The sequence below is a fragment of the Rattus rattus genome, chromosome 6 (assembly GCF_011064425.1).
Source record: "Rattus rattus isolate New Zealand chromosome 6, Rrattus_CSIRO_v1, whole genome shotgun sequence".
Lineage (NCBI taxonomy): Eukaryota > Metazoa > Chordata > Mammalia > Rodentia > Muridae > Rattus > Rattus rattus.
The window spans coordinates 92920553-92945019 of NC_046159.1; the positions used below are offsets into that span (position 1 = coordinate 92920553).

The 24467-nt window shown below is 47.5% G+C and overlaps 2 protein-coding genes across 2 annotated transcripts; both read right to left on the reverse strand.

The window, feature by feature from the left end:
* Positions 1-4337: 4337 nt before the first annotated feature.
* On the reverse strand, positions 4338-20400 carry LOC116903873 (zinc finger protein 398-like). The gene is made up of 7 exons (XM_032906626.1): positions 20267-20400; positions 18175-18379; positions 15420-15785; positions 12913-13266; positions 11497-11623; positions 6392-6499; positions 4338-5645 (listed from the first exon to the last, which is right to left on the reverse strand). Exons 3-7 carry the CDS (start codon positions 15441-15443, stop codon positions 4537-4539), a joined length of 1722 nt encoding a protein of 573 aa, XP_032762517.1. The 5' UTR covers positions 15444-15785; positions 18175-18379; positions 20267-20400; the 3' UTR covers positions 4338-4536.
* On the reverse strand, positions 18335-23924 carry Znf783 (zinc finger family member 783). Its single transcript, XM_032907254.1, is given in 9 exon segments — positions 18335-18527; positions 18529-18819; positions 18821-18941; positions 18944-19103; positions 20927-21108; positions 21481-21606; positions 23238-23366; positions 23416-23542; positions 23616-23924. Coding segments are annotated over 9 exon segments (1638 nt in total).
* Positions 23925-24467: the final 543 nt, after the last annotated feature.

The window sequence follows — 24467 nt, forward strand, 5'->3', positions numbered from 1 at the left end:
AGAAAAACCCATAAAACCCACAATGAGTTCTTATACAGGTACAGAAAGTGCTTGGTCAGCTCTGACTCAAAATATTTAAGACACAGCAGTTTATTTTGACCTTTGATTTGATGGGTCCTGCATAAAGCTTTGTGGAATTAAGATTAGCAAACCTCATACAGAACATTTAGAACATACAGAACGGGGAGATGGCTCAGTGGTTAAGAGCACTGACTGCTCTTTCAGAGGCGTAAGTTCGATTCCTAGCAACCACATGGTGGCTCACACCATCTGTACTGGGATCTGTTGTGTGTGAAGAGAGCTACAGTATACTCCTATACATAAAATAAATACATCTTTATACATATATGAAACAAAACAGGGTATGTGGTCGAGATGTCTTCACTCTGAGTCAAGTCGCTTCTCTGTGTCAGTGACTGGCAGGCATGTTACAGCAACAATATGAGATAGATGGCAGGCATGGACAATGGCTATGCTGGGGTGGGAGTGGGATCAGATCATAACAATTGTATATCAATTGTCAAGACCCCCTTTTTCTTTTTTTTGTTTTGTTTTGTTTTGTTTTGTTTTGTTGGCACAGGGTTCATCTGTGTAGCCCTGGCTGTCCTGGAACTCAGTCTACAGACCAGGCTGGCCTTGCACTCAGGGACACGCCTGTCTCTGCCTTCTGAGTGCTGGGATTAAAGGTGTGCAGCATCAGCTTCAAGACCCCTTTGAAAAGACTGTGTTCATGGGTGTGGATGTTTTGTCTGCACTCATGCCTGTGCACCACTAGTGTGCCTGGTGCCTAGAGAGGAAGCAATAGCATCAGATCCCCTGGAACTGGAGACTGGAGTCATAGAGAAGAGCAGCCATGTGGGTGCTGAGAATCGAACCCAGGTATATCTGGAGAGCTTTTAATAACTGAGTCATCTCTCCAGTCCCTGTCATGGCTTTTAGCCATTTTTGAGCAACAGAGTTTAGAAGCCTACCTAAAGCTTACTAAGTCCAGTTTCACTTTTCCATAGGTGCTGCCATCATTCAAAGCACTGGAACACCATTATTCTGTTAATTGTATTTTTGTAGAAATTTGACAGGTACACAATTTAAAAAGGAATAGTACAGGGACAAAGAAACAGCATATAGAGACAGTCCTGGTTCATATAATGGTCTTCAATTGTGAACACAAGCCTGAAGTTAACCAACTAATCAACCAGATGACCACAGAGGGTGAGACTTATAAACAGATATCAGACGAAACTAGGTGAGTTAAAGTAACTGGAGAGCACTGCATGGCTGTGACACACACCTTTAGTCCCTGCAGAGGCAGGTATCTCTGTGAGTTGAAGGCCAGCATGGCCCTCAAAGCTAGTTCCAGGACAGCGAAAGCTACACAAAGAAACCCTGTATTGGAAAAACAAAAGTAATAACTTGAGAATGATGAAGATCTATAACTGATTCTTTTGAAATCATCCCAAATCTTAGCTATGGCAGCTTTCACACTTACTTTTTTCCTTAAGAATTATTTATTTTATGTATGTGAGTTCACTGTAGCTGTCTTCTGACACACCAGAAGAGGGTGTCACAATCCCCTTACAGATGGTTGTGAGCCATTATGTGGTTGTTGGGAATTGAACTCAGGACCTCGGGAAGAGCAGTCAGTGCTCTTAACCGCTGAGCCATCTCTCCAGCCACGCTTTCACACTTTTTTGAGGCAGGGTCTTGTTGTGTAGGTCTGGTTAACCTGGAATTGCAGAGCAGGCTAGTCTCAAACTCCAGAGATCTGCCTGCCTCAGCTCTGGAGTGCTGGGATTAAAGGTGAGCACCGCCATACTCAGTGCTGTTTTACTTTAATGCAAACTAAATTATCTAGTCATTCATCGAAACACTTGGTAACCATCTAAGACATGCCAGAAAGTCTTGTTCAGAAACAAAAAGTCCCAGCCTTGTAGATTTTGTCATGGACAAAGAACTAATCAAACGATTGTGAGTCAGATGAATGGCTATGAAGAAACACAAGGCAGGATAAGGGAAATGGGAAGGGCTAGAGTTGATGAAGCCAAGCACAGTCCTCAGACCTAATCTGACCACTCAAGGCTGAGACAGGAGCTTCAGGCCAGAGTATCCAAGTAACAAAAGAGAGAAGGGGACTACAGTGGCGATCTTTGTAATCCTCTGTCAGAACATCTATAGGAGCAGTCTAATGGAGGGGTTTTAGACTTCATGGGGAGGAAAGCACGGCATCTGGGATGGCATGTGTCCGGGGCAGTGAAAGCTAGCAACACAGGACTTCATTTCTGAGCAGATGGAGTAGAGAGAAGGAAAGGATTTTCATCACCAGCTCCATGGCTTTAGACACAAGACCTGTTTGGTCTCTTCATAGATGATCCCCAGAGCTCAACATCTTGGCTTACTTCACCCTCAAACTCCAGCACCCTCTGCACAAAACTGGATTTTCCTTCCTGCTACCTGCCCTCAGGTACTTCCACTTCTGGTTTTACTTTTTTTTAAAGATAGTTTATGTGGCCCAGGCTGGCTTCAGAACTTTAAGACAAGGTTTCATGTAACCCAGGCTGACCTTGAATTCCCTATGCAGCCAAGGATGACCTAGACCTGCTCATCCCACCTCCACATGCCAAGTGCTGGGATTATGGATGTATACTGGTTTCTATGGCTTTAAGGATCAAACCCACAACTTCATGCAAGCTAGACAAATGTTCTACCAGGCTCTACTCCCAGCTGTTTTATCCCAAGACATTTGCTCATTGAGATTATGCAACCAAATGCAGGCTCGTTGTGAGTCCCTGAGTAGTAGCACAGGCTAGACCCATGATGTCCTTACCCTGATGGTGTTTAAGAACAATGTTTCCATGATGCTTGAAGCACTGCACAAAAGGTCTTGTTTCAAAGTCCTGTCCCTTTAGGTGTGAAACAGAGCCACTGGGGGCCTGCTGAGTCTATGCTCGGAGTGTGTAGGGTATGTGTGTTATGGAAAGGGCTTGTCTGGTACAGAGTAATGGTGAGGGAGAAGAATACAAAATGTCACCAGTACCTGGAGAGGGAAAGACATTTTCTGGTCAGGACCTACCCAGGACAGCCTGACACTTGTGCTCAACTTGGAAACATGGCTACAGCACTTAACATCCTGCATAGGTAGGAGTCATGAGGGCAGGGCTACAACTTTTCCTCACTTACAGAAGTAGAAAATAAATGTATGCCTTATAGTCAATGGACCTTAGGATTTATGAAAATTAATGTATAAACACTGCACATAAGTGGTGAACTGTGGTGCCACCTTATGGGAACATACTTATCACCTCCACTGAGTGCTGAAGATCTTTTATTTATGTGCACGTGTCAATGTGCATATGCCATGTGTTATGTGTCCATCATGACCAAAAGAGGGCTAGAGCAGAAGAGGGCTGGGCTTTGGCCTAGTGTCATCCATGCAAAACCATCTGGCCCTGCCCCAAGCCCATCTCCTTGGTGCTCCCCAACAATCCTTTTCTTTCAGCACTTCAATAGGGACACACAGTTGAAAGTGACTAATCATCTCCATTATCAAAATCTGAGCAAAATAAGATTACTGCATCACAAACAATAACCAACTTTGGTAGGGTCATCAAGGCAAGGAGAAGATGTCACAGTTCTTCATAAACACGTTTATTTTTACAGGTTTTTAAAGTGAATATGGAGCCAGGTGGTAGTGGTACACACCTTTAATCCCAACACTCAGGAGGCAGAGGCAGGTGGATTTCTGTGAACTCAAGGGCAGCCTACAGAGCAAGTTCCAGGTCAGCTGACACTACACAGAGAAACCCTGTCTCAAAAGAACAACAAATTAAGCTTAATCAGACCTTCAGTAAAACCCAGCCCCAGATGCAAGCAGCAGCACAGGCCTGTTTTCCCACATTCCTCCCAAGTGGGGACAGTGACGCTAACAGTCCCAGCCACTCCAGTGGGAGTCCTTGGAAACACACATGCTGTTATATATGTGGCCACTGATGAGAGAGATGATTATCTGACAACTCGGACTTTGAACTCCTAAGGATATTTTTTGAAACGGGGTCTTCACGTAGCCAAACACAACCTTGAACTTCCATTCCTCCTGCCTCTACAAAAATACAGGAACTACAGGCAAATACCGTCATGGACACATAATTTGACGCTGGGGATCTAGCCGTGGCTCCGTCCATGCATGCTCAATGAACACTACTGAGTCACAGCCTCAGCTCTGTCCTAGGGAAATCCTGGAAACTAGCTTGAGTTGTTCAGCTTCTGGCCAAGCAACTCTCAAAACTGTGACTTTCCTAACACGTCTTTGTTGCTGCATAAATTGCTAAGACGGTGGTGGGACTGTCGAGCTGCTTGTTTCTGCAACATTTTCTGTGTGCATGAAGCTTCCCTGCAGGAAGAATCCCAGGGGCACTTAGCACCTGCAGTCCAAGCCCTGGGAAGCCAAGAAGATGGCAGGCACCATACATCTGATCCAGGAGAAGCTTGGAATCACGGAGAAGCCCTGTGTCCTAGTGGCCTCGTTACAGAGCTCTCTGGGTGCTACCCCGCATTCTCCATCTTTACAGACAGACAACTATGCAGAGACCCCACTAGACTTTCCTGATCATGGTTGCTGAGCTGCTGACCTCCGCCATATGCCTTGTGGTCCTGACTAACTCTAGTGTCCTTGGATCTGGGCGAGACAGAAGGGTCACTGGAGAACTTTCCCCTGGCTGAACCTTTAAAGAGACCTGTAGGTGGCACATAACTTGGTGAGCTCCTCTCACAAGCCACATAAGCAGAGGATGCTGAATGTGCATGACTGCTCTGATGGCGTACCAGCCAGGAGCGGCAGGTGAAGCTCTTGCCACACTGGCCACAGGTAAAGCGCTTCTCTTGAGAGTGGCTACGCAGATGTCGCAGGAAACTGGGCTTGTGCGTGAAGCATGAGCCACACTGGGTACACTGGAAAGCATGCTCACCTGAGTGCACACTCTGGTGCACGGTCAAGTTGGCCAGGCGTGTGAAACGTTTGTCACACTGGGTACATGGAAATGGCTTCTCACCCGTGTGTGTGCGCCTATGTTCCACCAGAGTGGACAGGCGCCCAAAACGACGGCCACACTGTGCACAGGGAAAGGGCCGCTCTCCAGTGTGGGTACGCTGGTGCTCCAGCAGTGTGGACAGGCGGCCAAACCGCTTCTCACACTCAGCACATTTGTAAGGCTTTTCCCCAGTGTGTGTGCGGTAGTGTGTGGTAAGTGTCGACTGGTGGACGAAGCTCTTGCCACACTGGACACAGGTGTAGGCACGCTGGGCTGCGGGTGCACGACGATTCCTGGTGAGAGCGACCTGCTGTGCAGCACTTTGGGGACACTGGAGACCGGCAAAGGGCTGCGATCCATGGTGTGAGTACTCGAGCTGCGTGCTGAGCTCCTGCACATTAAAGTTCTGGCCATTCTCAGTGCCCTCAGCAGCGGACACAGGCTGACTCTGAGAGCCTCGAGGGAGGGAGGAGGCCTCTCTCTCTCTGCAAACAGGGAGCAGATCACCACAGGTACCCTGCTCGCTGAAATCCTCCTTGCCAGGTCCCCCTTCAGTCACCCAGGATGGCTCTGGGGCCAGGGACATCCCCTCCAGGGTCCTTTTCTTGTTAGCCAGCCATGTTTCTGGTGGGATGAGACACAAACATGAGTCATCTCTGTCACAAGCTCTGGATCCAAGACACAGGACTCTGTTCTTTGGTATCAAAGGCCTGAGGCTCACAAGAGCCTGTTACTGAAGGCTCTCACTCTGGAACTAACCTTTCTCCCATTTGTCTTCTGCCAGAGGCCCACTCTGAGTCATCTACATGACACCCAGATGCCCTTTAAGCTAAGCCAGGGGCCTCTGCTTAAGGCTTCTTCTCATCTATACCTTCAGATGCTGCTGTCTGACAACCACTCATCTGTGCCATCAAGACCATAAGTGACATGGGCTGCCTATAACACCCTGATTACAGAGGTGTAAACACACTGACTGTATGTGTCTTCTGCAGATACTGTCCAAAACTTTTACCATTCTGAAAGGGCTCTCTGGCACAGACATGGTTTCTTGTTCTTATGTTGCACTGTTAATTTCTGGTAATCTTTCTTCTAACTGAAAAGTCCTTCTGGGGATGGGGAATTGTGCCTCAGGCAGTTAGTCCTTGCAGGGCCCACCTAGTAACATGTTAGCTATAGTTCATAAAGCAAAGCCAGGAGACCGGGGGCAAAATGACAGTTTCATGCAACTCTGTGGAAGGACGTCCACAGCAAACATGGCCCAGAGACCATAGGACACCTCGGGATATCTGTTCGATGCCACTTCCAGACACTCATACAGGAGGCCCCATATGGTTCAGAGGCCCAGAAATGCAGCCTACCCTGGGCCTCACCTGAGCATAGGGATGCACTGGTTGTCTCTTGCAGGGTCTTCTCACACACCTCTTCCTCTTGCTTGATCCAGGGAAGAACACTCGGGGCAGATTCCAGCTGGCCTGTTTCTGCGGAAAAGAGAAGAAGCTCTGAGGGGATCAGATGTCATGGTCTTTCCTGTCACCATCTCTGTCCAGGATCAGTGACCACCATGCACTCTCAAAAGAACCAGAGGCCAGCAAAGACAGAACAAATACTGGGATTTCTGGTAAGGCTAACATGAGGTGTGGTAGGGAGTCAGGAGAGCAGGGATACATGGCTTCTGAACAGCCAGCAGTCGTCTATGCACAAGGGCCCATAGCCTTCCATCACTACCACCCTTTAGGCTAGGCCTCAGTCGCTCCAGAATACAGACCATGTTTCTAAAATACTCCTTCAAGCAGATAACCAAGAGATGTAAGGGCTCAGACTTTTCCAGCTATAATTTCCCAAGCCTCTCTATGTCTTAGTTTCTTCATTTACAAATAAGAAAAGACAAAAACCTACAAGGGATATAAATGAATTAATATTTATAGTGCATAAGTACTAACCTGGCTTGTTAAATTGGAAATAAATGTAGCATCCTAAGAGAAAGGGCAATTCTTCTTTCCCTCCTAGTATCTTTCAGTTTTGTTTTTCAAGACAGAGTTTCTCTAAGTGGCCCTGGCTATCCTGGAACTTGCCACACCCAACTCCCACTAGTTTTGTTTGGTTCTTTTTGGAGACAGGATCTCACTATGTAGACCAGGCTGGCCTCACAAAGTTCCACCTGCTTCTGTCTCCTTAGTACTGGGGTGAAAGGTGTTTGCTATCATGCCCAGCTTCCTAACGGTTACCTAGAGCTGCAGTAGCAAGGCTACTCCATAGAAAGGGAAAGCAACAAGGTAAAGGTCCCTGGGTCTCGGACACCTTGAGCTTCAGACAAGTCCATTAGGAGTAAGAAAAACCATCTTGTCTAAGCTGATGTGCATTATCCAGGATGCCTTTGTAATTTTAACCAAGCAGCTGGGGTCGCCAGCAATCTCTCTCTGGCAGCCTATGAAGCACAGCACCCTAGGGTTAAGTGTCCTTCAAGGGACAAGTGACTTCACTAATTGTGCCAATCTAAGCTCTACATCCACACCACAGCATCATGCATCCCCACTCCAGGAGGAACCAGCAACCAGTGCATAAATTTATGTTATATAAATAAATTTATTTATTTTATGTGAAAATAAATGTTAAAAGTTTTAAAAGTGAAGAACATTTCAAGCCACAACTACAGAGCTACTAACCATGTGCTTCAACATTGTGCTAGGTTTGACCCAGAAATACAGGGTCAGCTTCCCACTGTTCCAAAGGCACCTGAGATCCAGCCACATGTGCCTGCCTCCCCTACACAGGCTGCTTCTGTGATTTTAACCAAGCAGTTGGGAAACCAAGTTTTTTGCAAGTAGCACTTCAAGCTCTGGAGAAAGAAGTCAATAGTAACATATTACCCGGGTAAAGTGCTTGCCACAAAGTCTGATGACCTGAGTTAGATTCCTGGAACCCACAAGATAGGAGGAGAAAAGTGATTCCTACAAGTTGTCCTCTGATTTCCAGATGTACTTTGTGAGGTCTCTGTATACAGACTGTAATAAGATTACCAGCTACATGGAGAGACTTGAGATGGGGGAGGTCCCAGTAAAGAGAGGCTTTAAAAAAAATTAGGCTGTGTATATATATCTGCACATGAGTGCAGTGTGCTCAGAAGACAGAGGAGTCAGATCCCCTAGAGCTGGAGCAACCAGCAGCTAACAGCTGCCTGATATGGGTGTCCAATATAGGTGCTGGGAATCAAATTTAGGACCTCTGGATAGTAGCGTGTGCTCTGAGCTTCAGAGCCATCTCTCCAGCCCACGAGAAGTCTTTTAAACGGGGCACAGCTGTAATCCCAGCACTCAGAAGGCAGAGACAGAATGAAGGCTCCAAGTTTAAGGCCCACCTGGTCTCTATAGTACGTTCTAGGCCAACCAGGGCTACAAGCAAAACCCTATCCAGAGAGAGAAATGCTTGACCTCTGCACTGCTGAGCAAAAACACATTTATGTAAGAATGTACTTGTATTATCGAAAGTTAGAGGCTCAGCAGTCCCTGTCCGGGGGGTCCCTATAACCAACGTCTCAGACTCTGAGGTATCCAAGCCACTTGTACATGCTGAAACTGTAATGCTCATGCTTACTGATGGAAGATTCCCAATTATGCTTTCCTTGGAAATTTGGCAGGAAGAGCTGCCTTTGGAAACTTCTAGGAAACTAAGCAAGTTTATATCAAATGACAGTGAGAAGCCAACCAAGGGTGGGTAACAGCCAGAACTATCAAAGGATAGGCAGTCCTGAGCTCTGAGGTCACCACATTCCACAGCATGCCAAGCTCCACAGGAGAGTTGTGGGTCCCTCCAGGGACATACCAGCCTATCCTGCATCTGCTTCCTGACCATGCCTAACACAGGGTCCTAGGCCTTTCTGTACAACAGGAAGGGTTGCCATCTGGCTCTTGTAGAAGCGTCCTCAGTGAGCCAACAAGTGCTACCACCCACCAAGCACGTCCTCATGATACTTTGTATCTTCCAAGTACTTCCCACTGACTTCTGTATGCTGGCACTCTGGTCTTTCTGTTGTCCCTACCCCTGCAAGGACCCCAAAGTTTTTCATCTTAGTGCAACTTGCCAACCACTCAGTGAATTCTTCCTTAATTTACCCACCCAGAGACTCCTTTAAATGAGGGCTTTTCTTCTCAAATACAGTAAAAATCTGGGGTTAGGGATTTAGCTCAGTGGTAGAGTGCTTGCCTAGCAAGCGCAGGGCCCTGGGTTCGGTCCCCAGCTCTGAAAAAAAAAGAAAAAGAAAAATACAGTAAAAATCTAAAAGCAAGGAAAGGGGCTTGAGAGATCGCTCTTGCAGAGGACCTAGGTTCAGTTCCCAGCACCCACATGGGGATGTTCAACACCGACTAACTCCATTACTAGGGATCTAACATCAGTGTGCAGTACCTCAACAGGCACAGACAGACAAGAAGGTACAATTTTGTGTGTGTGCAGTGTGTAAAGGTTAGTGCCTCATATCTTGTTTTAATATGGATATGGCTTTGTTACATTTATTCTTAGAAGCAACTGTTTCAAGTTTGAATAAACACTGCTCCTCATTCATTCTCTGTCTTGCCAAAAAAAGCTAACAGGCCAATACAGAGTTTTAAAGTAAATAAGGTGGGACTTTTTTTCCAATTCTAAAAAGGGATGGAGAAAGGGACAGAAATAAAGGAGGAAGCCAGGAGGAGAGGTGGAGAAAAAACATCAGAAGAGAGCTGGATGAAGGAAGGACGAAAAAATGCAAGGAAGATGGGAATCTTGTCTGGAGGAAGTCAGACCAGCATGGAGGTTTAGAAGGGAGGAATAACTGCTCAGTAATTGGCTCAAGCGATTTTTAAAAATCTTAGAATAACTGTCAGACTAATCTTGTGAATCTATAGTAATAACTTTACACACATGCATGGAGGGAATGGTACCTTTGTGTTCTGAGCAGACAGGAATCTATTCTCTTTCAATAAGAATGATCCCTTCTGGGGTTGGGGATTTAGCTCAGTGGTAGAGCGCTTGCCTAGGAAGTGCAAGGCCCTGGGTTCAGTCCCCAGCTCCGAAAAAAAAAAAAAAGAACAAAAAAAAAAAAAAAAAAAAAAAAAAGAATGATCCCTTCTGGGGGCTGAAGAAATGGTTCAGTAGTTGGAGAGCACTGACTGCTCTTCCAGAGGTCCTGAGTTCAAATCCCAGCAACCACATGGTGGCTCACAACCATCTGCAATGAGATCTGATGCCCTCTTCTGTCTGGTGTGTTTGAAGACAGCTACAGTGTACTTATATAGAATAAATAAACTATATAATAATAATAATAATAATAATAATAATAATAATAACAATAATAATAATAATAATAATAATAATAGCGATCCCTTCTATTGTTTCTGTCATTTGAACTAAGGGTTTCTTCACCTTTAAAAAGTTTCAAAAAGCAATATAATATAATCCTATAATCCCAATACTCCAAAGACTGAGGTAGGAGGCACAAATTTACTAGCCTGAGCAACCCAGTAACTTCCCAGCTAGCCTGAGTTATAGCAAGATCCTGTCTGAGAGAGAGAAACAAAAGACTAGATCTATAACTCAATGGGAGGGGCTTCCCTTAGAATTTGCAAGGTTTGATCTCTTATTAATGCAAATGGCTTTACAATCTGCATTCCAACTTGGTGCTATTACCTAACAGAGAATGAAAACTAAGCTCTAAGCTCCCATACTGACCCAGTACTCATTCATTGTTATCATCCTAGAGTGTGCCAAGCACAGGGGAAGAGAAACATCACACTTAAGACTTAGTTCCTTCCCTGAAGAGAGCACACCATGGTGGAAGCAGGGTAAAGAGCTGGGCCATGGGCATAAACAGGGCATCACAAGTCTAATAGAGGTGGTAAACTATCTGCCTCACTACAGACCCAGAGGGACAAACATAAGTAGAGGAAGCCAGCCTCTATTCTACAGAAGTGAACTGGGAAGAACTGGAGAGTGGGGAGTATATTCTAACCTGCGGGTCTGGATAAGCCACTTAACCTCTCTGCAAGCTCCAGGACGATTCAAGAGCTGGGGACATAGCTACAAAATTTAATCAAGTCTCACACAAACTCAGTCCTGCAGACTTGGCCAGAGGACCTAATGCTGGTCCTCACTTCTCAGACCTAAGTCACTTTACAAATCATGCCCATGGGGCTAGACAGATGGCTCAGTGGTTAAGAACATGGACTGCTAGGTTCCAGGGAATCCAGTGCCCTCTTCTGGCCTCTGCAGGAACCAGGCAAGCATAGAACCAGGCAAGCATAGGATAGAAGCACAGAAATACACACAGGCAAAACAACTCACACTCACAAAATAGAAGCATGCCTACACGTAGCTCTAAAGAGGGAAATCAGACCTACCAGCTTGAAGGCAGAGGATCAGTCTGCTCTGGTCTCAGATCCAAGAGTCTCAATACACTGAGGAAAAGAATGAAAAGACATTTGGAAGCCCGGGGAATGTCTCTTACCTAGAGAGCCCAGCACCTCACGCCTTTCCTTTGCCACATGCTTACAGAGCTCCTTCTGCCAGTCTTCTGGGCTGCCTTCCTGTTGCTCCGGGAAACACCCAGCCACCTCTTCAGTAGTCACAGAAACCTGGAAGAACACAAGTCCCCCCCACATCCCTTCAGAAACCGGCCTTCAAAATTGTGGGCACTGTGGACTAAATGCTAGCTTCTGCCCACATTTTTTATAGAAAGGAAGACGGGTGCACATGGTCCTTCTAGCGTCTGTGCACACTTGTATCTTTTCTGAATGGAGATGCTTTCTGTTGATTTCCTCTACTTAAATCAGTTCTCACTCTCAAAAAGTCTTTCTGGGGCCTTCCATTCCTGTAGGTCAGCTGCCCATCCTCAGAAACACTCTCTATGGGGGTCCCCAGTGGCCACACCAGGCTGAGATTCAGATCTGCCTGGCTCAGCCATCAAGAGTGGCTTCTTCCTGTAGTATGTGGGAACTAACACAGAGACCCACAATAGACAATGTGTGGAGAGTGAGAGACTTTGGGGCACTCAGTCTTGAATGGAATGTCTTCATCACAGAAGGCTCAGGGATCTTTGTGGAAAAGGAGGAAGAAAGGGAGACAGAGTCCCAGTCCTGAGAAAGGAAGTAGTCAAGGGCTCCTATCTCTAACTAAAAAGCTATCTGCAGTCAATAACACGCTCCCCATATCGAGGAGTAGTTGGCCAACATAAAGCAGGCTCAATGGTATTTTTGTAGACTTTGTCTTGTTTTGCCTGCATGTACATCTATGTGAGGTGTCAGATCTTAGAGTCACAGACAGTTGTGAACTGACATTAGATGCTGGGAATTGAACCCTGGTCCTCTAGAAGAGCAGTCAGTGCTCTTAACCACTGAGCCATCTCTCCCGTACCTCTTTTTCTCTTTTCTATTTATTGATTTATTTATTTATTGAGACAGGGTCTCCCTGTATAGTCCTGGCTATCCTGGAGCTCTCTATGTAGACTAGGCTGACCACCAACTCACAGAGATCCGCCTACCTCTGAAGGCATGAACCACCATGCTTGGTGAAAACATTTTTTGGCTAATCAAGACAGATTTCTCTGTGTAGCCCTGACTGCCCTGGAACTCACTCTATAGACCAGGTTGGCCTCAAACCCAGAGATCAGACTACATCTACCTCTCAAGTACTGGGATTAAAGGTTACCACCACCTAGCAAAATTCTTTTCAGTAAGAAAAAAAAAGGGTCATTCTAGAATAATACAACTGTTGGTCCTAAACATATCCTTCCCAACAACCCACTCTGTTACCTTTCCAATGTCACACTGTACTTCTGACATTTTTTAAAGCTCCTTAAAGTCCATAGTGACTAGTGTTAAGCACTAGAACTTGGATTGGAGGCCTCTCCTCACTCTATGAATACCTTGGGGGCATCATCCTTGCTGCTGGGAGGAAGCCTCAGGACCCAGGGGTTCCGGTTTTGCATCTGGTTCTCCAGGTTCTCCAGCCGCCGCTGCAGCAGCCCGTACTCCTGCAGCAGGGTCCCCAGCACGGCCCACTTGCCCTCCAGCTGGTTCCTGAACTCCACAGCTGTCTTCTCGAAGTCAGTCAGCTTCTTCTCGGCTGATCCTGTCCGCACTTCCAAATTTTGAAGGTGGATACCCTGGGACTCTGTTTTCTTCTCCACTGCCTGAATAGCAGCTAGGAGAGCTAAAAGGGAGGTCTCTGTGCACTGGATCTGGGCCTGTTGTTGGAGGTCAGGCCCCATATGCCAGTCCTGGAAACAGAGGCAAGGAGATATGTTGGCTTCTAGAAGAAGGCCCAGAACTGTTCTCAAATACAGGAAGAACAGTATCTTCTGGAATGGGTTCAGATTCCTCACTGATCAGATCCCAGTCAAGACCAAAGACACAGGCACAAAGACCCTTCAGAACCTTCATGGAAATAATATTGAACCTAGATCCATTGCAACAGAAAATAAAATAGCGTTCAAAGTGTGCAATTTAATCTCGCCCTTCTACTTACGTTAGTTCCATCAGTTATTTGACCACATTTTCTTCCTCTGGGGACATAGCCCAACAGCAAGGCCACAAACCTGTCTATCCAATGGCAAACTCAATTCTCAACCCCTGCCAGGATCTCTGTGTGTAGCCCTGGAACACTATCTGTACTGTAGACTGGGGTGGCATCAAACTCAGAGATCCACCAGCCTCTGAGCGCTAGGATTAAAGGCCACCACCTGCACCTTCACCATCTCCTAGAGCAGCTTCCCTAAAAGTGAGAGCCTGTTCTTTCCTTGGTGATCTCTAAGGTCTGTGACTTAAATAACACTGTGCAAATTCCTAACCTGCTACTAGGTACCTTAGCGTTCCTATTGCTTTGATGAATCACTATGACCCAAAACAACTTGGGGAGGAAAGGGTTTATTCTGCTTACACTTTACACATCATTATGTATCACTGAAGGAAGTCAGAGCAGGAACTTAACAGGGCAGAAACCTGGAGGCAGGAGCTGATGCAAAGGCCATGGAGGAGTGCTGCTTACTGGCTTGCTCCTCATGGTTTTCTCAGTCTGCTCTCTTACAGAACCTGGGGACCACCAGCCCAAGTGTGGGCCACAATGAACTGGGCTCTCTCACACCAAATACTAATTGAACGCCCTACAGGCTTGCCACACAGCTAGATCTTACGGAAGCGTTTTCTCAATTGAGGTTCCTTCTTCTCAGGTAACTTCAGCTTATTTCAAGTTGGACACTAGGTCTCTGTGACTGAGGCGCCTCAACAAACAGTCCCTGAACAATCACTACGCTGCCTTGAACAGTCACTTTACTGGAAGTTAGATCTTAGCTGCCAGTAAGCAGAGCCAGAGAAAGCTGAAAGCCAGCATCTTAGTCAAAAGAAGGGGGACAATGTCACCAGGCATAATTGTAAATAAAATGAGGAGCTGTGGGGACAGCAGATAAACCCTGGAACTTTTCTCTAGCTCTAAGGTGGTGAAGCTACAGGCATGAAAAAGCACTCAGGGTGTATGACATTATTATACACTGTATTGCCAATACACATGAAGGTCCCTGACCATTGGTTATAAGTTATAAACCAAAGACTGCAACTAATACAATTCTGTGACATGACACTTCTCCTCTTCCATAAAAAGACACAACAAAGTGGTCCACACAGTGATATACTTGTCACCAGACACCTATCTTCCCCCCACTCCTTTTTCAGCACCATCCATAAACAAAATGTGACTGGGAGGAGGCAGTCTTCACACATAAAGGTCAAATATCTTCGTCTCTCTGTGGTCCCTTGCCACACCAAGAGATGTCTTTGAAGTCACTGCAAAGCTATTGCTAGCAGGATGCCTCCTACCTTCAGGGTCAGTCTATCTCAAACCTGAGCCTAAAACACGCCTACCCACTGTCTTTAATAACACCGATTCCCTAACTAGCTGCAGTCGGGAAGGCTTCCTGGTGGTTATCAGAAAAGAGCAGGCGAGGAAGTATGTAAACACCCTGAATGGAATTGAATTCAGGCCTAAAAGGCCTGAAAACCCTCCTAGGCAGGAACAAGATTCTAGGTCCCTGGACCAAGAGAGCTACCTGGAGGAGCCTTAGCTCGGGATTGGTTCGGAGATGGCCAATACGTGCTAGGTGAAGCAGAGAGGTCCTGGAAAAAAGGAGTCATGTGGGGTAAAAACGTCCACATCTGGTGCACCGGGCCCAGATATTTCCTGGTTAAGCTCAACGGTCGTTTATTACGAATGAGCAAAACCGTGGCAAAATAGACAAGGACTTTATCATATGGCAGCAGGCCTTTCAGTCCTCCCTGACTCCCTGACTGAGCTCTACCCAATTTAAGGAGGTGGTAAGATCCTCCCGGGGAAGTCAGGAACCGCTTCACAACCCCCGCAGGGGGTGAGGGCCACCCTTACCCGTGCAGCGGCTGCCTCAGTCATGGCTGCGCGCGATTCTGCCTCGTCTCGTTGTAGCCGCTGTGTCCCCTACTGGCGGCCCTTCCTGGCCCCACGGTACGGAATCCGGATGGTCGTCCTGGACGCGGTTGGCAGTTTTGAGACCGCTGCGTCCTTGCTGCTCTTCCACTGCTCCCGCGGCTGAAATGCAGGCCCCACCCTCCACAAGACGGCTCCCCATTGGCTAGGCCTGGAGGTTCCGCCCCTGGCGGTAGAGAAACCAAGCTCTATTGGCTAGCTGGGAGCACAAGCCGCACAGCGTTCGCAGGCTTGGCGTCCCAGCCCGCAGGTGTGTGCTCCAGGTGTTCAGCAGCTTTCACCTATGAACTGCGGAGACAAACCAACAACTAGTGTCACCTGCTGAGACTTCCCAAAACAAACAAGGCCAAAAACATGCAGTTGCTTATTCCAGTGTGTTTATAAAGCACAGATTAGGCTAAGATTTCCACCTCCATATTTCGTAGGGCCTTGTGGCCCAACTATATCTTTGTTTTACAAAATGAGTCAGAAGAATATAGGACCCAACGTCGTTGAGCTCCTGCAATCAAGCAGTCTTTGTTCATTAATTTAAAATACTCTTTAACCTGCCCTATTGAATTCCTATTGATAAATGCAGTAAGCCCAGTTGGGCACAATGGCACAGGCAAGTAAATTCTAGTACTCTGGAGATAGAGGTAGGAAGAAAAAAATCACTGCAAGCCCAAGGCCAGCCAGGATTATCCAGCACCTCTTTGCCCACCCCTAGCCCTTAAATTTGTGCTTCAAACATAGAATACTTGTTTCCAGAGAACATCTAAAGAATTAGAAGAGAGGCCTCAGAACCTCCAGAACAGCAGCTTGTGTGCTTGCAGTTGAGGATTAAGTTTGGGACAGCTATACTGTCCATGTCCTGTCTGGGCGCTTACTGACAACTGCTAAACAACGGTTGGGTGAGCAGGCAAGCAGAGTCCAGCCTCATGGCTGCATGCCACAGACTTGCTTACTTACCCCCACCCTGGGAATGATGGCAGTGTTACCTTCTGCCTCATCTGTGCAGAACTTTCGAATGGCTATAGTCTGAAGGACGTTAGGAAATAGCACAGCCAGGAATGAAGGCATGGGAGCATGCCTGAGGTGCTCTGGTGTCTGAGTGTCAAACAAGAGAACAAAGCATCAGAGCTGGAATCCATTACCCCAGCTCCGGAAGCACCCACCAGGCTGTCTAGGCAGCACCCAAGGTGTGTGACAGAGGCACACAAAGCACCTGCTCTCATGACTTTGAGCAGGACACTATCAGCTCAAATCCCTGGTCTCAAGCTTGTGCTTTTGAAGGGCCCCTAAAGTACCAGCTCAGCTGGAAAGCAAAGGAACATCTACCACTTGGCAGGAAGAACAGGTCTTCCTGTCTGGGAATGAAGGACACAGGGTCAAGAACAGCGTCCCAGACTTACTAGGAAGAACAAAACCATGCATATTTGTCTAGTGCCTCTTTTGACACAACTCAAGGTGACATCCTGGAGCTATTCGCCTTGTCACACAAGGAACATGAGCACCAAGAGAGCTAATAGACAGGTGGGCTTGCTCTAACATTCTCTTTCAGGCACTTTTGAAGGCCTGTCACAATGGATCAATCACATAGTGACAATAGTGGAGTTTTGGTTTCCTTGAAAAGCACAGGAATATTATAGGTGTGGGATATAGGCCTGCTTCAGATTGTCCACAGTAGCTATGATTTGTTTTGTGCTCTAGCAGGAGCGTGATTTCAAAAGCTGCAAATAGTTTCTGCAAGTGTGCACTATTTGGAATTCTGGGAACTATTCAAGAGGGTAAATGTTAAAGCCCCAAGAGTTGGTTGTTGTTGCTGTTGGTTGGGGTTTGTTATGTAGTTGTACACAAAGAACAAATTGGATATCCTGACATCAAAGATCAAACTTGCCCCAAGAAACTCAACACCACTTATCAGCAGGAAGTAGACTAATGATAGTGTCACCCCCTTTCCCCTGTATCCTTTCCTCTCTCCTATCTATTGTTATTTGAAAGGGAAGAAAAGGGGTGAAGGATAGAAGAAAGAAGAACCCACAAAGTAGCTAAAGTCCAGCCACACAACTTCTCTGCCACTGACTTGCGAGGAGTAATCCATTCTTCGCTTCCATTTCCCTCACAAGTAGCAGTAATGGATGTGCCTGCCATGTGAGGGAGAGACCTCACATGGATCACAAGACTGTGAGCCAGTCTAGGCACTCAGACCCCCGGCACTTTGCTTTCAGGGCACCCCACTGAAGCAGGTCTACACTTAGCTGTTCCTCCCACCCTGTCAACCCCACATGGAGGAGGCACCAGAAAGTTCCTAACCCACAAGCAGCTTCTGGTCTCCAAGAAAAACCTCAAAGTAACAAAGTAAACAAACCAATGCAAATTTCCCCTGCTTCCCTGAGCCATCTGTCAATTCCTGCTTTCTTTTCTCAGGCTTTTTTCTCCATTCAAACCCTTTCCCCCAGACCTCTCTTGTCCACCTGGAAGAGACACAATTTCTGTTCCTACTGCCTGCAGTACTGAGAAAGAAGCCCTGATAAGAATCTTTTTCGGGAATGTCCAAAAGGAGGAGGAATTAGGAGATAGAGTCTCTCTCTCTCTCTCTGTCTCTCTCCCTCTCTCTCTCTCTCTCTCTCTCTCACACACACACACACACACACACACACACACACACACACACACACACACACACACACAAAATCACCAAAAGAGCTGCTTCTTCCTATTTGAAAGGAAAACAAAGACAGACTCTCCAAAGCCATCCCAGATTGAGGAACCCATTTCAGGTTAGGTACAAGGGGAAAGGCCCCAAGATAGTGCAGGTCCTGCCAGGTGAGCCAGAGGGTATCATGGCAGGCTCTTGGTCAGTCTTCCTGTTTAGGGTTGGGCCCTTGCAGGGCTGGACTCCCCTGGAGGACAGAAGGCAAGAGGAAATGCAGGATTGTCTGGCCTCAGGAATGAGTCTGCATGTGGGAAGTCGGGTGGTGGTTCTTGTTAAAGGCCTTGCCACACTGAGGGCACTGATAGGGACGCTCAGCAGTATGGATGCGCTGGTGACAAGAGGTCTGAGGACTGGTGGAAGGTCTTGCCACAGTAGGGACAGGCAGATCAGCCCTGCCTCTTGCCTGTGTGCTGATGCTGGTGCAGTACCAGGCTCTTCCATTGCTGAAAGGAGTGCAGGCATTTGCTACAGTGGTAAACCTTAGTTGCTGGCCTTTGTCCCAGGAAGGCATGACTTGTTGGGGACTGGTGGCTGGTGGACTCCTCAGGTAGCCAGCTGATGACAGGACCCAGCACCACCACTTCTCTAGTTCCAGTGACCTAATAGGCAAGCGACTCCAAGCATCCCTGTGTGGGTCCACTGATGGATTGTCAGATTGATCTTCAAGTGGAAGCTCTGCCCACAGTCAGGGCATGGGAATGCCTGCTTCCATGGTAGAGGAAGGATACAGGGTAGCTCTCCCATTGCCTCTGCTGCTGGGGTTCCCCAATCCACACCCTAGGCACTCCCTGGATGTGATGCTGTCTGTGGCCTCTAGTCTTAATCCTGGGCCTTTTATGGACTCTAAATATGGACTGGCTTGAGGACTCCAGAAGGTGCTTCTCAGGTTTGTCCTCAGCTGGGGCTTCTGTCTTAATGGTCAGAGTATCACCCCCCCACCCCCCTCTCCCCACACCCCACCCCCGGCAATGGCATCATTACTGGTTCCAAGAGGACCACAGGGCTTCCCTCACCATTCGATCCAGGTCTTGCTCCAGGTTCAAGGCCTCCTTTCCTCCCCAGTTTCTGTGAGTGCCATCAGAACAGGCCACGGGTCCTATTCAAAAACACCATGGGGCAGGCAGTGTCTCGTGTATTATTCAACTGTTTGCTGTCTTAGCCTCATTCCTGGAAGCTGAGCTAAGACTGTCCGAGGAAGGAAGCTGCAGAAGCCAGCAGCCAGGCACCCTGCAGAGTCAGTCCATAATTTGATTCTAAGATAATGGCTGAGACTATGGGGGAAGACACTCCAGCCATGGCAGTGGTGCTACCAAGACCCTAAATGTTAAGATGAGAATAGTGACAATCTAAAAAGGATCAGGAGCCCATGGGCCCCACCTGCTTCCAGACCAGGTGGCCTAGGTCACATGTAGCTGTGATCCTAGCACTCAGGAAGTGAGATGGGAGAATTGTCACAAATTCAAGACAAGCCTTAGTTACACAGTGATTTTAAAGGCAGCCAGCTACATAGACCCCCATCTCAAAATGGGGTTGGGGCCTAGATGAGGGGAGTGACTTGCCTGTATGTCACCCATCCCAAACAAATCCACCAAGGTGTGTGCTGCCCTGTCAGCCTGTGATTCCTGTGGGGTCTCAGTGAAGGTCTTGCCTGATGCAAAAGTGTAAGTGAGATAGTGTAACTGCAGGGACTGAGCCATGAAAAGCACAGGCTGAGGTGAGGATAGTGGTCCCCAGGTACAGAAAATAAAAGGTCTTGGCATTGAGCCCTAGCAAAAAATATATGGAATTCAGGTAAAGGCCCTACACTGAAATTCTAGGTCAACACGAAAAGAGCAAGATACCACAGGCTGTGAATCTAGGTGGGCCACCTCACAGGGTTCCTGTGGGACTGGAGCAGACCATATGAACAGCCTATCTATCACTAGCAGATAGACTCTGTCTAGCTGCAGCATGTCTTCAAGCACTAACTTTCCATTAAGGCCAGTTAGCCACAGGCTGACTGTTACTACCAAACAGCCCTCTGAGCTTCTGTGAGGCTCTGTCACAATCACAAGTGTCTTCTCTTGTCACTCACCTGGCCCAGGTAGACTCAGACAGGCTATCTGTGGGAGGGGAGGGTGGCAACTCTCCTCCCTCTGCAGATTCTCCCTCGTGTTTAATTGACTAAGTGCTGGAACATGCTGGAATCCCTGAGAGAAGGGAAAATCCGATGAGGGCCATTCTTGACACAAGTATCAGAGAACATAATGGCCATTTCCTCAGCAGGCCCTAGACACGCACACTTAAGGGTCTGGCAGGAAGAAGAGATCCTCAGGCTCCATCTGTAGGGCTTCTGAGATGAGAATAGAGCTAGCTATAAAGGCCACATCTCCAATCCCATGTACGACCAGGCTGACAACATCCACATCTGTCACCTTCATCAGCCTCAAAATAATAAAGGTTTGGGAAGAGTCCCAGCTTTGCAATGGGTGGGGACACTACCCTCCTTCCCCAGCTCCCATCTCACAAACTGCATGCATACGGCGTGAGCTTATACTGGCTGGGTGGAACGCCAGTGAGGGAGAAGCCATGTGCTGTGGGGGGAATGCAGAGAAATCACTGGAGGGAGAAGCCATGTGCTGTGGGGGGAATGCAGAGAAATCACCGGAGGGAGAAGCCATGTGCTGTGGGGGGAATGCAGAGAAATCACCGGAGGGAGAAGCCATGTGCTGTGGGGGGAATGCAGAGAAATCACCGGAGGGAGAAGCCATGTGCTGTGGGGGGAATGCAGAGAAATCACCAGAAGGAAAGCAACCAGGATTAGGAGTGAGGCCATCAGCAAGAGAAGAATAAGGGAATGCAGTAAGCCCAGTTCTGTGCATGGCATGGCGTTCATGTCCTCTGAGTTGGTCTCAGAAAAGGGCCTGCAGAAACCACCTGGAAACAGAAGCAGACACAGAATCCTGGATGAAAGACAAACGTTGGTGTTTTCAGCAAGATTTCAGAAAGAATACTGAGAAACTGCAGCGTGCCAACCTAGCGCCACACTGGGAGGTGAGACAGAGACCACCCTGTCAACATGGCCACTGTAAAAAGCTGCAGCAAGCCCCATCCACACTCTTCCCATTACTCCAGGCAGATGGGTATGTGCAGGCCCCCTCAGTGCTATCTATTCAGACATCTGAGAACTGAAAAGGCTAAACCTACCTCTTCAAGGTCCAGCTCCCAAGAGCCTACCAGCATAGTTCAACATTTGGCTTGCCTCTTATGCTAAGAACGCTGGCGCTGCTGTCCAGCTTTCTCACTCACCAGTGCCTGGCTCAGGTGGCGTCATGCCTGTCCCCTCTTGCTGCTGCTCAGGTGTCTGCCTTTGATTTGGTTCCTCCTGGGCAAGGCCAGCTGGACTTGGGGCCTGCTCTGGACTCAGAGAAATGCCTAGAAACACAAACCAATGTCATTGAGCACAATACCAAGGTCTCCCAGATAGGAGACCAGTGACTCTGGGGCCACACTAAGAGTCTCTGGGATATCAAACCAAAGACAGACTGTAAAGACACAGTGGCCATGCCAACTGCCTGTGGCTCAATTCTTGTCTAAAGCCTATTTGTGTGTGTCTCTCACATGTCCGTTTTCCCTGCTAAGCCATCTCACTAGCCCTAATTTCACTTTTGATGCAAGGTCTCACTAAGTTGCCGAGGCTGGCCTTGAACTCATTCTGTAGACTAAGCAGGCTCTGACCCATGAGTCTCCTGTGCCCCAGAATAGCTTGGATTACAAGCCTATTCTATAGAGCCCATTTAAATGTGTACTCTTGGTTCTTTCCTATTTGTTTTTTGTTTGTTTGATTGTTTTAGATTACAATCCTCCCACCACAGACATTGAGGAGTTAGGGTTATACTTTAATAGGTGGATTCTAGGGTATATAAATTGCACCTCAGCAAAACTGTTGAAAATGTGGGCAGACTTGGATGGAGTTTTTATAGATTTAAAAGACATAAACCAAGTGCAGTATGGGACTTCAGGTTATTAAAATTAAGATCCAAGTTCCTACAGAATAAGGACCAGGTGTTCGATGATTTTCTGTGGGTGGGTGATGATATTGTGGTTATCTAGGAAGACAGATGGGTGGCAAATTTCTATTACTGATTTTTTTTTCTTTCTTCTCTTTTTGACACAAGGTCTCACCTTATACCTTAAGCTTGCCAAAAACTCACTGCTGTGATAATGATTTGGTGGTTACTGTCTTGTTCTACTTTGGGTTATGTTTAATTTTTTTTTAAAGATATATTTATTTTATTGACAAACACGGTGGCACCAGTCTCTAATTCTAGCACTTGGGAGAAAGAAACAGGCAGATCTCCATGAGTTCAAGGCCAGCCTGGTCTACATAGTGAATTCCAGGACAACCAGAGCTACCTAATAGTGAGACCCTAAATTAAATATCAAAAAATAAAAGAGGTAAATAGACGTGTATGTGTGTGAGTGTGTATGAGTGTTTTGCATGTATGACTCCTGCCCACAGAGGCCAAAAGAGGGCACCAGACTGCCTAAACTGGAGTTACAGACAGCTCTGAGTTGTCATGTGGGAGCTGAGTCCTCTGCCAGAGCAATGAGTGCTCCAAACCACTGAGCCGTCCCAGCCCCCAGAGGAGTCAATAATAGTCCCTTTGGAGCCATTGTCAAACACTGGCTATGGAGCAGTCCCAGCCTTGTCCCCAAGGACCCATCCTAGAAAAAAGCAGAAAGGCATCAGTAGTCTCCTGCTGCTGCCAGCTGAACAACAGTGATGGCAGATGGAATAGACACCACTGCAGGTGGCACATCGTAGGTGCTTTACCGTACCTGACCACCAGCCTACTCTGAAGATGCCTCTTAGATCCTTGATCTCTGTTTGCCACCTCTGACCTCACAACCATCCCTCCCTTTTGTACTGATGCCTCCTACACAGAGGCAGAATCCTTCCAGTTCTAAGGAAAAGCCTTCTCTCCCTTTTCCAGCTTCAAAATGGTACAGTCTACCCAGGAAGGCATTTTGCCCTAGCAGTCTCGGGATGTACCAATACTTACCGATGTCTGGTTTCCTTAAGCATTCTGTCTCCTCCTCACTCCCCTTCTCCTGGCCCCAGGGGCCTGAAGGACAAGGCTCTTCTCCCCTCTCTATCTGGGTAAGAATGTCTGGTTTGGAGATGATGTAATCTGCATTCAGATTGGGGAGGGCATGGAGAAAGAGCCTTTGCAGCCCTACCCAGGGAAATGAGCATCTCATAGTTGCCCCTCATCACATACTTATAGAGCTCCTTCTGCCAGTCTTCCAGCTTGCCCCACTCCTGATCAGAGAAACACACAGCCACGTCATCAAAGGTAAGGGGCGCCTGAAATCACAGTGTCACACTTGTTCACCTATATGCTTACAGACACAGATCCTCAGGTTCCCCACCCCTGGGCTCCCAAGGGGATGTCGCCCTTGCTGCCAGGGGGAAGCTGCTGGACCCACAAGTTCCTGTTGCACAAGAGGTTCTCCATGTTCTCCAGTCACTGCTGCAGCAGCCCATACTCCTGAAGCAGGGTCCCCAGCACGGCCCACTTGCCCTTCAGCTGGTTGCTGAACTCCACAGCTGTCTTCTCACAGTCAGCCAGCTTTTTCTCGGCTGTGCCTGTGCATCCCTCCAGAGTCAGCAAGCGGGCCAGGCAAGCATCCACTTTCTTCTCCAAGGCCTGAACAGCAGCCACCACTGTCCACGGTCCACGGTCCATGGTCTACGGTCCACGGTGTGATTTCTGTGGAGTAGAGGTATGCGCTCTTCTCTGCATTTGGCTGAAAGGAAAAAGAATGGGTTGGAAGCCTCTTATTACACATCTGACTGTCCCTCTCAGAAAGCTGCTCAAGAGACAGGAGACTCATATGATCAAAATATCCACATTGTAAACCAGGCATGGTTCACATAGTTATAATCTCAACATTCACCAACTGAGGCAGGGAGATTGCCTCAAATTCAAGGGCAGCTTGAACTAAACGGTGAGTTCCAGGCTAGCCTAGACTGAGGTCAGCCAGACATGGTGGCATGTGTCTTTAATCCCGGTGTTCAGGAGCTAAAGGCAGGTAGATCTCTGTGAGCTCAAGGCCAACCAGATCCCATTTAAATGGCAAGTTCCAGAGTAGCCAGGGCTACATAGCATAACACTGGGTTTTTTGTTATTTGTTGTTGTTGTTGTTGTTGTTTTGTTTGTTTGTTTCAGTCCCTGGTGTTTAATGCAGACAGGCTGGGCCAGCTGACTGTTGGGGTGGCTTTGAGGGAC

Excerpts from the sequence above, each read along its gene's own strand:
- LOC116903873 (XM_032906626.1), bottom strand. The coding sequence starts at position 15,443 with ATGACTGAGGCAGCCGCTGCACGG. Across the intron at positions 13,267-15,419 it reads CTGAGGCAGCCGCTGCACGG|GACTGGCATATGGGGCCTGA; the intron begins GTAAGGGTGGCC and ends CTCTGTTTCCAG. Across the intron at positions 5,646-6,391 it reads CAGTGCATCCCTATGCTCAG|AAACATGGCTGGCTAACAAG; the intron begins GTGAGGCCCAGG and ends TCATCCCACCAG.